The sequence below is a fragment of the Macaca fascicularis genome, chromosome 16 (genome assembly GCF_037993035.2).
Source record: "Macaca fascicularis isolate 582-1 chromosome 16, T2T-MFA8v1.1".
Taxonomy (NCBI): Eukaryota; Metazoa; Chordata; class Mammalia; order Primates; family Cercopithecidae; genus Macaca; species Macaca fascicularis.
This window is the reverse complement of record NC_088390.1, coordinates 35613393-35626786: the sequence shown is the minus strand read 5'-3', so window position 1 is coordinate 35626786 and position 13394 is coordinate 35613393. Positions and strand designations below refer to the sequence as shown.

The window sequence follows — 13394 nt, the reverse complement described above, 5'->3', positions numbered from 1 at the left end:
GTAACTAGAGAGTCAATCACGTAATGGCCACCTAGAGTTGCCTCATCACTTGAAGTGCTTGGGCAGGACAGTCTAAGCTCAGACAGTAGATGGAGGACAGGTTAAATACGGTTAATGACTAGGAGATGGTACACCTACTGAGGGTAATAACCAAGCTTAAGGGCAGAGAAATTAGGCAATATTTATTTATTTATAAATTTAACAAATTTGACCAAGAAAAAGATTATGGAACTGGACAGCATTCTAGACCAAAGATGGTTCACAATGGCCCTACTTTCAAAGTGGTGAGCTATATTTATAACCAGAAAACAGGTGAAATAGGCAATATTTAATTCACTGATCTTATCAGTTGAGTTTTTTAATTAAAATTTTTATTTTTGCTTTAAATTTTTTTTTTAACTTTTAGGTTGTGGGGTACATGTGCAAGTTGGTTATATAGGTAAACTTGTGTCATAGGGGTTCACTGTACATATTATTTCGTCACCCAGGTACCAAGTCTAGTATCCAATAGTTACTTTTTCTGATCCTGAGAGAGGTCTTCGTAACAAGATTCTGTGAAAGGAGAGTAAGAACATGGCGTTGATGATGTGAAGTGAGGTTTTGTGGGAGTGGCGTTGCAGAAAACCTCCTATATGAGAGGAATGCACAATTCTTTTTTTTTTTTTTTTGAGACTGAGTTTCGCTCTTGTTGCCCAGGCTGGAGTGCAGTGGCACAATCTTGGCTCACTGCAACCTCCGCCTCCCAGGTTCAAGTGATTCTCCTGCGTCAGCCTCCCGAGTAGCTGGGATTACAGGCATGTGCCACCACGCCCAGCTAATTTTGTATTTTTAGTAGAGATGGGTTTTCTCCATGTTGGTCAGGCTGGTCTCGAACTCCTGACCTCAGTTGATCTGCCCGCCTCAGCCTCCCAAAGTGCTGGGATTACAAGCATGAGCCACCACGCCCAGCTAATTTTGTATTTTTAGTAGAGATAGGTTTTATCCATGTTGGTCAGGCTGGTCTCGAACTCCTGACCTCAGTTGATCTGCCCGCCTCAGCCTCCCAAAGTGCTGGGATTACAAGCATGAGCCACCGCGCCCGGCCTGCACAATTCTTAAATTACCTTCAAATGGTCTTCTGAGTTGGAGGATTGATAATGTCCAGAAGTTCAGGGCATCTGGTCGCTTAAGCCTATTTAGATTAAGAGGGAATTGGCTGGGTGCACTGGCTCATGCCTGTAATCTCAGCACTTTGGGAGTCTGAGGGGGCCAATCACTTGAGGCCAGGAGTTCAAGACCAGCCTGGCTAACATGGTGAAGCTTGTCTCTACTAAAAATACAAAAATTAGCCAGGTGTGGTGGTGCATGCCTGTAATCCCAACTACCTGTGAGGCTGAGGCACAAGAATCACTTGAACCCGGGAAGTAGAGGTTGCAGTGAGCCAACATTGTACCACTGCACTCCAGCCTGGGCGACAGAGTGAGACTCTATCTCAAAAAAAAAAAAAAAATGAGGGAAGAGGAGGCCAATTACAAAAGACCACATATTGTATGCAAAATGTCCAGATAGGCAAATCCGTAGAGAAAAAAAATTAGCGGTTGCCTAGGGCTGGGGGTAGGAGAAAGTGGGGAGTGACTGCTAATGGGTATGTGGTGTCTTATTGGGATGATCAAAATGTTTGGCAGGCTCGGGGCTCACGCCTGTAATCCCAGCACTTTGGTAGGCCAAGGTGGGCAGATCACGAGGTCAGGAGTTTGAGACCAGCCTGGCAAACTAGCAAAAACCAGTCTCTACTAAAAATACAAGAAAAAAAAAAAAAAGCCAGGCGTGGTGGCCGACACCTGTAATCCCAGCTACTCGGGAGGCTGAGGCAGGAGAATCGCTTGAACCCAGGAGGCTTGAACCCAGGAGGTTGCAGTGAGCCGAGATGCACCACAGCACTCCAGCCTGGGCAACAGAGCAAGTCTCCGTCTCGGGGGAAAAAAAAAAAAAAATCTAAAATTGATTGTGGTGAGAGTAGTACAACTCTGTAAATATATAACAAAAATTAATTCTGCACTTTAATGGGTAACTTTTATGGTATGTGGATATGTTGGTAAAGCTGTTTAAAAAGGCAGTTGGAGCTTTTTTGAGATTCCAAAGTCATTATCTTTACACTTCATGATGTTCCTGAATCATGACAAGCCAAAAGTATAAAAGAAAGTGAAGCTGGGCACAGTGGCTCATGCCTATAATCTCAACATTTTGGGAAGCCGAGGCAGGAGGATCACTTGAGTCCAGCAGTTTAAGGCTGCAGTGAGTTATGATCAAGCCATTGCACTCCAGCCTGGGGGACAGAGCGAGACCCCGTCACTTAAAAAAATAAAAAAGAAAGCAAAGGAAAGAAAGTGGTCTGGATGGTCTACACTGTGCAGTGTCATTGTTACCTATGAACTGTGAGGAAAGAGCCAATAACAAATTCAGTTAATCGAGTCCAAGCTTCTGAAGCATATGTAAATATAATCTATTAACAGTGAAATAAATGGATTTATATATAAATCTGTATCTAACCTTTGTCAGGTATAAATAACATCTTCCTCACTCAAAATATAAGCTCCTAAGGTTGAAGGACAGTATTTTACTTGAATGATTATTTAATAAATTTAACCAATCTGGCTTGTTGGCTGCAAATTTTAAAGTAGTTTTCAAAAGACTGACAGCATGGTCATTAGCCTAGTAAGAAAGCTGGAAAGTGTGAGTGAGATTTCTAGGGTGCTGCAAGGGCAATAAACCAGAAATTAGGTGCTAGGTCCGCTCTGCCTCTTATACCCATTGTGAAGTGAGCAACTCATTTATAAAATAAAATGGAGATAATATCAGGACTACCCACTTTAGAGATATTTGGAAGAATCAGATAAGCTAGTATGTGAAAATACTTCAAGTTAAAGTGCCATGCAAATGTATGATATTTGTTATCAAGCTAGAAGTCATTTAGTTAATTTGATTTCCAGGATAATGGTTACAAACATAGCATTCTGCAAAATCTTTCCTTCCTTGCTCCCTAAAATGCCATTTGTATTCACAATGAACTCTGTAAACTTGTTCTGAAGCCATCAGGATATGTGGTTATCAGTTTAATATCTTCAAGAACATTGTTTCTTGAAATGTTGCTGTGAATGCCCTAAAAAGCCCTCTTCCAAATATGAAACAGGCATATAGGTTAAAACCGGCATGTGATCATCCTAGAGAGGAGGACTGGTAATAACACCGCCCTCTTATCAGAAAAGGTTAAAAAGGGACAGCCAATCTCAAATTATAAGATATTTGGACACATCACATTTTGTCAATCTAATAAAGAAAATAAAGTTTAATTTCCCAAAATGTTATTAAAACTGGACTCTGTCATCAGATATCTTATTGCAAAGATGAAATCTCACCACAGAGCAGTAAAGTTCGTCACAAAAACAAGCTTTAAACAAATATAAATTCTTTTTGCCCTTCTTAAACTGAAGAGGTTTTTATCATTTAAAAAGTGTCTTCTTTTTTCCATGAGTCATGGACATTTTCCCACAAGAATTTCTGTTCATTAAAATCACTTTTGAGTACCCCATAAATATGTACACCTACTATGTACCCACAAAAATTAAAAATTAATAAGTTAAAAATGACTTGAGTTGTTAAGGCAAGAGTAGGGGGGCAGAGAGAGGGAAGAGGTGATGCTATAAGTCTTTGAAAAATTAGAAAAACAATTCTCAGTCCATTTCTTAAAAATCTTTATTATTTGGTATTCTTTTGGTTTATCTTTATTATTTGGTATTCTGTTTGGTATTCTTGTTTTCTAAATCCTCAGTTGTTACTTTGCACCTTATAAGAATGAAAAATAACTACTCAATCAACCATAACAGTTCCACAGCAGATACAAAGCTCAAACTGAAAGGAAGCTTTCAAATATATTCTATAACATACTTGAAACACTTGGCTATGGCTACCTTCGCTGGATATTTTTTGGCTAAATTTCTTCTTAGGTACCACTTTTGGGTTTAGAAAGTGCTGAGATAAATGTTAGGAGCAGAAGATGTTTATCGGTACCCCTTTCCAATGGAAAATATTTTATAGTTAACAAACAAAACTGAACATGAACAAAAGATCCTAAATACAGTACCAATTCCATTATCATTCATTATCACTTATCTTGCAAACCTTCCCCTGGCATTTTTGCATACATATAATTGTCAGTCTTGGAGGGCAACGGGGGTGTAATAGAACTATTTAGTTTTTTGGTTATCTTCGTGAGAGCTGAACAGATGTGTATCCAGTGGTATAGATGTTCAATGACAACATTACCAAATTTCCATACTTCGGTTCGGGAATGACCTGCATCAGGAAGAAAAAAGTAAGAGTGGATAGTTTTACACTTCACTATTAAGATGATAAGTTCCAGTATTATGATTAAAGTTCATTAGATATGTTTTGAGTCAAAACCAAGCAGAATCTTGTATTTATAGGATTATGGATAAATTTTGGTGTAGTCATACAATGGAATACTTGACAGCAGTTAACAAAGAATTAGTTATTTGTATTCATGAATAAATCTCAAAATATTCAATAGAAAAAGTAAGTTATAGAATAATATGTACTTTTAGACACAATTAAACAGTTTTAAAACCTGCAAGATAGTATTATATTATTTATGGATTCATTAGCATATGGTAAAAATAGGACATCATGCATGAAACTAATACCAAATTCATGATAGTATTATCTCTAGGGAAAGACAAGAAGACAGTGGGATCGAGGAAGGATAGGAATCCTTAACTGTTCTTCTAATGTTTTCTTTAGAAAGTCTAACTGAAACACAGTGTTAAGGTTGGATATAGAATATAGCTTCATAATGACTATGCAGGTGTTATTCTCTATACTTGCATGTTTGAAATGTTTTCTAATTAAAAATTATTTAAAGCTATGTAGTAACTGCACACCATTATATGTTTTAAGTTTTTAAAATTGAAAACTGTTAAACTGTCATTCATAAAAGTTGCTTTTTCCCAGGAGTCAGTGACTAATATTCAAATAGAATGGTCCAATGGAAAGACTACATAGAGTTGAACAGATGTGGGTTCTGTCCAATGGAAAGACTATCTAGAGTTTAACAGATCTTGGCTCTACACCAATGAGTTTTGTCACTTAACTGCTCTGAGCCTCAGTTTCTTCTCCCATAAAACAAAATTGGAAGAATTGTTTTTTCTTTTGAGACAGGGTCTTGCCCTGTTGCCCAGGCTGAAGTGCAGTGGCATGATCATGGCTCACTGCAGCCTCGACCTCCCATGCTCAGGTGATCCTCCCACTTCAGCCTCCCAAGTAGCTGGGACCAGAGGCTGAGAAAATATTTGTGAAGATCTGTCCCAGAGTAGTTGCTCAAAAATATTAACTATTAGCTGGGTGCGGTGACTCACACCTGTAATCCCAGCACACTGGGAGGCAGAGGTCACTTGAGGTCAGGAGTTCGAGATCAGCCTGGCCAACATGGTGAAACCCCATCTCTACTAAAAATACAAAAATTAGCCAGGCATGGTGGTGGGCACCTGTGATCCCAGCTACTCGGGAAGCTGAGGCAGGAGAATCGCTTGAACCTGGGAAGTGGAGATTGCAGTGAACTGACATTGTGCCACTGCATACCAGCCTGGGTGGCAGAGTGAGACTCCATTTCAAATAATAATAATAATAATAATAACTACCCCCTTTCTTTCAGGTGCCTCTCACCCACAAGTCTATTTTATTCATTTCTGTTATTCCTAGTGACTAACTCACTGCCTAACCCAATACATGTTTGCTGATTTGAGTAAACCATTTAGTTATAATTGAGTTCAAGCTTTATTATTTATTTATTTATAATTATAAATAAATAATTTATTCATTAATAATTATAAATAAATACTTTATTCATTATCTTTAATCATAGAGACGGAGTATTGTTATGTTGCCCAGGCTAGTCTTGAACTTCTGGCCTCAAGCAATCCTCCCACCTAGGCCTCCTAAAGTGCTGGGATTACAGGCATGAGCCCCTGCACCTGGCTTTTTTTTTTTAATTGAGCAAAAGCTTTTAAATATCAAGTCTTCCATCCAATAGCTTATTAACAGTAATGGCAATGATCTATTAGAATTGCTAAGCAGAACATATTTTATTTTCTTGTCTTTTATCAACACAAAGGAACAAGATTCTCTGAATTAGGTTTAGCTGCCCTATGGTTTGGAAGGAACTATACAACAAAAGGTATACTACGGGATAGGAAAGGCACATAAAATGTGGAAAACATTCACAAGTCTCAATTTTTATTTGAAGCTGACTTTAAAACGTGGATCCAATTAATTTTCTAAAATGCTCTGTTTTAACACACACATACGCTCACACACACACCACCCTGGCATTGTCTTTTCTCATTCAGTTGTAAGTCTTCAATAAATGTTAAACTGAAACATTAAATTAAGGAATAATGAATTAGGTTTTTCAAATACTAAACGTCTTTCCAGATTATAGCTCAGTAACATTAGAGAGAATTAGGAATAAAAACAAAAACAGGTGCTGCTCATGAGATCACACTCAAAATACCTGATTCATTTTATGGGCAACACTAGACCAATCGACATACGTACTTAAAATATTGAAGGTGCATTTGTTTTACAATTCTTTTTTCTTTTCTTTCTTTTTTTTTTTTTTTTTCTGAGATGGAGTCTCACTCTGTTGCCCAGGCTGGAGTGCAGTGGCACCTTGTGGGCTCACTGCAACCTCTATCTCCTGAGTTCAAGCAATTTTCCTGCTTCAGCCTTCCAAGTAGCTGGGATTACAGGCGCCTACCACCACGCCTGGCTAAGTTTTATATTTTTAGTAGAGACGGAGTTTCATCATGTTGGCCAGGCTGGTCTCGAACTCCTGACCTCAGATGATCTGCCCGCCTCAGCCTCCCAAAGTGCTGGGATTACAGGCATGAGCAACTGCGCCCGGCCAATTCATCTCTCTTTCTATGAATTAGTTTCCTGGAAACCCTACAAGGTAAATGATACAGGTTTCTAAAGATAGTCTTAATGTCTCAATGATACGAAGCTAAATAAAATAAAATTCAACCTAGGACACTCCTAAAAGTCCTAATTTTCGGAGACAGAACAGCTCTGCTGCTCCCCTCAGCTTTGCTGCTCCCCTCAGCTTTGCTTCCGCCCTTCCGTAATGCCCATGAAGAGCTCTGTTCCTTTGACCCCTGCCACAGTGTTCTTATCTGAACATCCACATGAGCAGACGCCCATCTGCAGCCATTATTAAGCTAGTCGCCATCTCCATGGTGATTCAACGACACGAGGATGGTGAGCGAGGTCGCTCTCTTTCACAAGACCCTGTTGCTTATTTCCTGTCTTATTGTTACCGAGACAGAAGCTCCGAAAGTGTCTGGACGGTGGTTCCTGTTTCCCTGTCCTTTCCAGAGCTTGATGCGTTAACGACCTGCTCTAATGATTCCTCTAATGAGCCTCCAGCGCTCTGCTGGGTTCCCTATTAACGGTTGAGTGCTACTGCCCTCTTGTGGTAGATGCATGCCAGATCTTTGCAGCTTGGCCCACGACAGACCCCACTCACACAGACTTAGTAATTTTTTCAAGCGGATAAACGCTTCTTTTACAACCATAGAAATAACGCTTTTTTTTTTTTTTTTTGCTTTGCTTTGGAAAAGTGTATAGTAAATTATTTGAATACATCTAATGTATAGAGAATACTGGGTCGACCTTTGAGTCTATTTATGGACATTAGTTCAGAAACATGATATTTTTGTAGGTTCTAGTTTAATCAAACTTTTAATTACATGGTGAATTCATTATGCTGGAAACACTGGGCTATAGTAGGATATTTCTGAATTAAAACTCTATTTATGGATCTCTGCTTTTAACACTGGATTAATAAAATTAAATCTTTTGGGAATGATGGATAATTAGCATAGATGGGCAAAGCAAAAAGAAAGAAGTACTTAAGCTTCAAGTACAAAAGCTAAAATGTAACTGCTCCTTTCAACTAACAATCCAAGATCAGCTGCATTTTTTGCTGTTCCTCTTCATTAGTTCTCTTAGTTTTCGTTCTCATTTCTATTGCTTCACATACCCCAAGTCACTCCTTAATATTACAGCCACACACAATGAACTGAAGGTCCCTGCAGCAATAGAAGGGTATATGTATGCAAATTTCCTTTCTTTTCTTTTTTAGACGGAGTTTTGCTCTTGTCATCCAGCCTGGAGTGCAATGGTGCGATCTTGGCTCACTGCAACCTCTGCCTCCCGGGTTCAAGCCATTCTCCTGCCTCAGCCTCCCAAGTAGTTGGGATTACAGGCTTGCACCACCAGACCTGGCTAATTTTTTTGTATTATTAGCAGAGATGGTGTTTCACCACGTTGGCCAGGCTGGTCTTGAACTTCTGACTTCAAGTGATCCACCTGCCTTGGCCTCCCAAAGTGCTGAGATTGCAGGCGTGAGCCACCGTGCCCGGTCAGGTATGCAAATTTCAATCAGTTTTTTTGTAGGCAGGAGAATTTACATCTGCCATGGCAATCAGGCACTTAATATGTCATTGTTAATTTAATGTGGTCCCAAAGGCACTGTAGGGTACTGCCTCCCAGATTTATCAGGAAAAATATCAGTGTTACATGGGGAGTTAAAAACACATTTTTCTCGAGTAATCAAAGTTTGGGGGGAAGTTTGTTCCAGGATGAATGCTGGAATCAGTTTCATTCCCATTGCAAGCATATTTCTGTACAATGTCACAAGCATAATTTCTATACAATATCACATAATTTCTGTACAATATCACATGTAGTGGCTTTTTTAATGATGTAGCTATAAATCAAGTCATGTGTAAATTGAAATCAATGCAAATTATATTTACAAAATTCATAGTTTAATGTAGTGGCCTCCAAGCTCTTTTGATCATGTACCTCTATCAGTAACAAACATTGAGCATGTTACCCCATATATATATATATATTTATAAATTATTTATTTTAAAACATTTTAAACAAAAAAGTAGAAATTAACAATGAGTTAAAAACATTATAAAGAAAAGTCCTTTGGTGGGGTGCAGTGGCTCACGCCTGTAATCCCAACACTTGGGAGGCCAAGGCAGGTGGATTGCTTGAGTCCTGGAGTTCAAGACCAGCCTGGGCAACATGGTCTGTCTCTACAAAAAATACAAAAATTAGCCAGGCAAGGTGGTGTGGGCCTCTAGTGTCAGCTACTAGGGAGGCTCAGGTGGGAGGAGGGAGGATTACCTGAGCCTGAGAGGGAGAGGTTGCAGTAAGGCAAGATCGTGCCACTGCACTTCAGCCTGGGTGACAGAGTAAGACCCTGTCTCCAAAAAAAGAAAGAAAAAAAAAAGAAAAGTCCTTAGTCCTTTGGTATTTTTCTTTCTGTCTGTCTTTCAGTGTCTCAACAGAATCATCTTTGATATTTTTCTTGCACCCCAGAGATAGTTTTTAAAAAAATCTTCTGGGGTGCTTGCACTTAACTTTGGAGACCACCAAGTTAAAATATGAAAGAAATTGAATGAATAATGCTTTTCTAGATGATTAACATGCATTCAATTTTGCTACATCTGAAATTCCTACTAAGACTAATGTAAAGGAAAAGAAAGAAGAAAAGAAAAAGAAAAAGAAGACATAGGAACTGGGCGTGGTGACTCATGCCTGTAATCCCAGCTACTCAGGAGGCTGAGGCAGGAGAATCACCTAAGCCCAGGAGTTCAGGGTTACAGTGAGCCATGATCACACCACTGCACTCCAGCCTGGATGACAGAGACAGACCCTGCCTCTATAATTAATTAATTAATTAAAGAAGACATAAAACACAACGATAGAAAGATCAGGAAAAAAGAAACACCAATATTTAATTCCTATTCCTGTCCTCTCAAAGTCCCAACAACTTCCTCTCCCATCCTCACTCTGGCTGATGACTCTGCTTTGAGCTTCACTGTAAGATTGACACAAGCAGAAGGCAACTTCCGTAGACTCCCACCAGCACACCTACCCCTCACTCTCATCTGCACCTATGTTCTCTATCCTCTTGCTGTCTTACGCCAATTCCTCCCTTGGTGCGGTAGATCCAGGGTAGTCAAGTAATTCATTGTCCAAATTGGTACACTTGAGAGAGAGAGGATGCTAACTGGAGAAGTCACCAGAACAACAAGCAAAAACTTGGGCTGTTCCAAGGTAAATATAGAATGTATGGTTACTCTAACAACAGCCCATCCTCTCTCACGTGCTTGAGGACAATGCTACAGGAATTCTCTATCTTCAACATTGTTAACTTCTTGCTCTCTACAGGATTTCCCATCAGAATCAAACCTACTGTTATCTTTCCCATCTGAGAAACAAAACAAAACCTTGACCCCATTGTCTCCTCCAGTTACCACACCATTTCTTTGCTCCCCTTCGTGGCAAAACATTCAGAATTGTCTCTACTCAGTGTTCCCACCGAGACTTTCCTCCCTTTGCCAATCATCTATTCACCAACCAGTCTCGATTTTGTATCTCCAGCTTAGACCTTTCTCCAAAACTCCAGATTTATTTAACCATCTACATATTCACATCCCTACTTCCATATCTAATAGATATCTCAAACTCAGCATGTCAAAATCTGAACACTTCATCTCCCCCGACCAAAGCCTGCTCCACCTACATGTTCTCCATCTCAGCTAATGGTAACTCCATCCTTCCAAACCCTGAAGTCAGTCTTGGCTCCTCTGTTTCTTTCTCATTTCACACTCAAACTGTCAAGATATATTTTGACTCTGCCTCTCAAATATATATAATATGACAACTTTTCACCATTTCCACTGGTACATTCCTCATCTCTCATCCGGATTCCTGCAACAGCTCCTCTAGTTGGTCTCTCTGCATCTCTTCTTGACCTCCAAAGTGTCTTCTAATTATAGAAGCAGGGCGATCCTTTTAAAACACAGGTCATATCATTCCTCTGCTGAAAACCTTGCAATGGCTCTACTTCACTGGGTGTTGTGGCTCATGCCTGTAATCCCACACTTTGGAGGATAAGGCAGGAGGATCACCACAAGCCATAAAATCAAGACATTATGATAGTCTTCAAGACCTTAATTGATTCAGTCCTCCATTACCTCCTGAACTCATCTCCTTACTTACCTCCCATTCTCTGACCCTGCTGCTGACACAGTGGCCTTCTTGTTGCTATTTGAACACACTGGTTGTTCCTGCCTTAGGGCCTTTGCTTTGGCTGTTTTCTCTGCCTGGAATACTCTTTCTTTTCTTAGGATACAATATCATCAAGCAACACCTGGAATATTCCTTCTACATTCATATGGATGATTCCCTCGCTTCCTTCACATCTTTGCTTAAATCTCACTTTTTTTTTTTTTTTTTTTTTGAGACGGAGTCTCACTTTGTCACCCAGGTTGGAGCGCAGTGGCGTGATCTTGGTTCACTGCAACCTCCGCCTCCTGGGTTGGAACAGTTCTCCTGCCTCAGCCTCCTGAGTAGCTGGGATGACAGGTGCCTGCCACCATGCCCAGCTAATTTTTGTATTTTTAGTAGAGATGGGGTTTTGCATGTTGGCCAGGCTGGTCTTGAACTCCCGACCTCAGGTGAGCCATCCACCTCAGCCTCTCAAGAGTGCTGGAATTACAGGCATGAGCCACCGCGCCCAGCCTAAATCTCACCTTCTTGATAAGGCCTACCTGACTTCTCTATTTAAATTTTCAGCCCGTGCCTCCTCCCTGCCTCCCACCTTTGCATCCACCGCCTTACTCTACTTTGCTTTTCTCCCCCATAGCACTTATTTTCTACCATAGTATATAATTTATTACGTTTATTGCTTATCCTCTGCTCTCCCCTTTAGAATGTAAGCTTCTTGAGGGCAGGAATCTTGGTCTATGTCATTCACTACTGTACCCTAGGAACCTAGAACAGGGCCTGTCACATGGAGAGCACTGAGATAATTTTAGTTGATTGAAAGACAGAACAACAAAATTTGAGAAATATAAAGCAGGTGAAGAAGTGGTAGCAGACAGGAGAAAAGTGGAATCCTAAATCAGCAGTGGAGAAAACCTAGAACCAACCTTCTATATATCCCAGAATCCTCAAAGGGTTCAGAAGGGTTTGTTGGAGTTGTTTAGGAAAAAGAAGAGAAAATATAGGGATTTTTAAGACTAAATCTGGGAGATCCAATGTCTGAATAATAGGAATCCCAAAGAGTGAATACAGAAAAAAGAGGGCAGGGCCACCACCAGCGTTATAGGTCCCCTTGGTGTAAAGGTGAGGAAAACACACCTACTGTGAGGGAATGCATCCTGTGGGCACAGAGCTTGGTGAATGAAAAAGATGCTCCTCCTCCAAGCAGATGTAGCTTCAGGTTAAGGCACACAGTCTAGTGAATGGAATCCGGGATACATTTTGGCCCCCACCCACCTCCTTAGCAGAGCACCTTTGTGCAGTGTACAAATTGCACAGCTGTTAAGTAGCAGTCTTCATGCCATGGAGGAAATCATCCAGCACTTAACAACCTAGATTTCACAATTGAAAAAAGCCCAGCTAGTACACTGATCAAATGATGAAAACAGACCCATAAAAAGGCATATCATTATGAAATTTTTGCAACTTTGGGGATGAAGGGATGATTCTACAGCTTCTGGAGAGAGATAAAAAATGGTCACACCGATTTAGAAAGGCTTCAGACTTCTTAACAGCAACCTTTGCCTTTTTTTTTTTTTTTTTTTTTAAGAGATTAAGTCTCACTTTGTTGCCCAGACTGGAGTGCAGTGGCATGATCATAGCCCACTGCAGCCTTAACTGGGTTCAGCTTCTTGAGTAGCTGGAACTACAGGCATGTGCCACCACACTTGGCAAAGTTTTTCATTTTTTTTGTGGGGACAGGGTCTCACTATGTTGCCCAGGCTGTCAACAGCAATCTTTAAAGTTGGATGACAATGGAGTCTTTTCCACAAAAAGTTAAACATAGAGTTACCATATGTTTGCACTCCAAAGGTATATACACAAGAGAGCTGAAAATACATGTTTACACAAAAACTTACAAACAAATGTTAATGGAGGCATAATTTCAGTAGCCAAAAAGTGGGAACAACCTACAGGTGCATCAACTGATGGGTGAATAAACAGAATGTGTTCTATCATAGAATATTATTCAGCCACACACACAAAAATGAAGTACTGATACAAGCTAGAACATAGATGGACCTTGAAAACATTATGCTGGGTGAAAGAAGCCAGATACAAAAGGTTACGTATTGTGTGATTCCATTTACATGAAATGTCCAGAATAGGCAAATCCGTAGAGACAGAAAGCAGATGAGTGGCTCCCAGGAGCTAGAGGGAGAGGAAAGACGGAGTGACTGCTAATGGGTACAGCGTTTCTATTGGGGTGA

At 40.2% G+C, this 13394-nt stretch overlaps 1 protein-coding gene across 4 annotated transcripts in view; it reads right to left on the bottom strand.

The window, feature by feature from the left end:
* Nucleotides 1-3718: 3718 nt before the first annotated feature.
* Nucleotides 3719-13394, bottom strand: part of EFCAB5 (EF-hand calcium binding domain 5) — a 184526-nt gene continuing 174850 nt past the window's right edge. For all 4 annotated transcript variants that reach the window (XM_015438107.4, XM_074018922.1, XM_074018923.1 and 1 more), the window contains one exon: nt 3719-4332. In XM_015438107.4, coding sequence (XP_015293593.2) covers nt 4142-4332 — 191 coding nt within the window. In that variant the 3' untranslated portion in view covers nt 3719-4141. The remainder of the gene's footprint in view (nt 4333-13394) is intronic.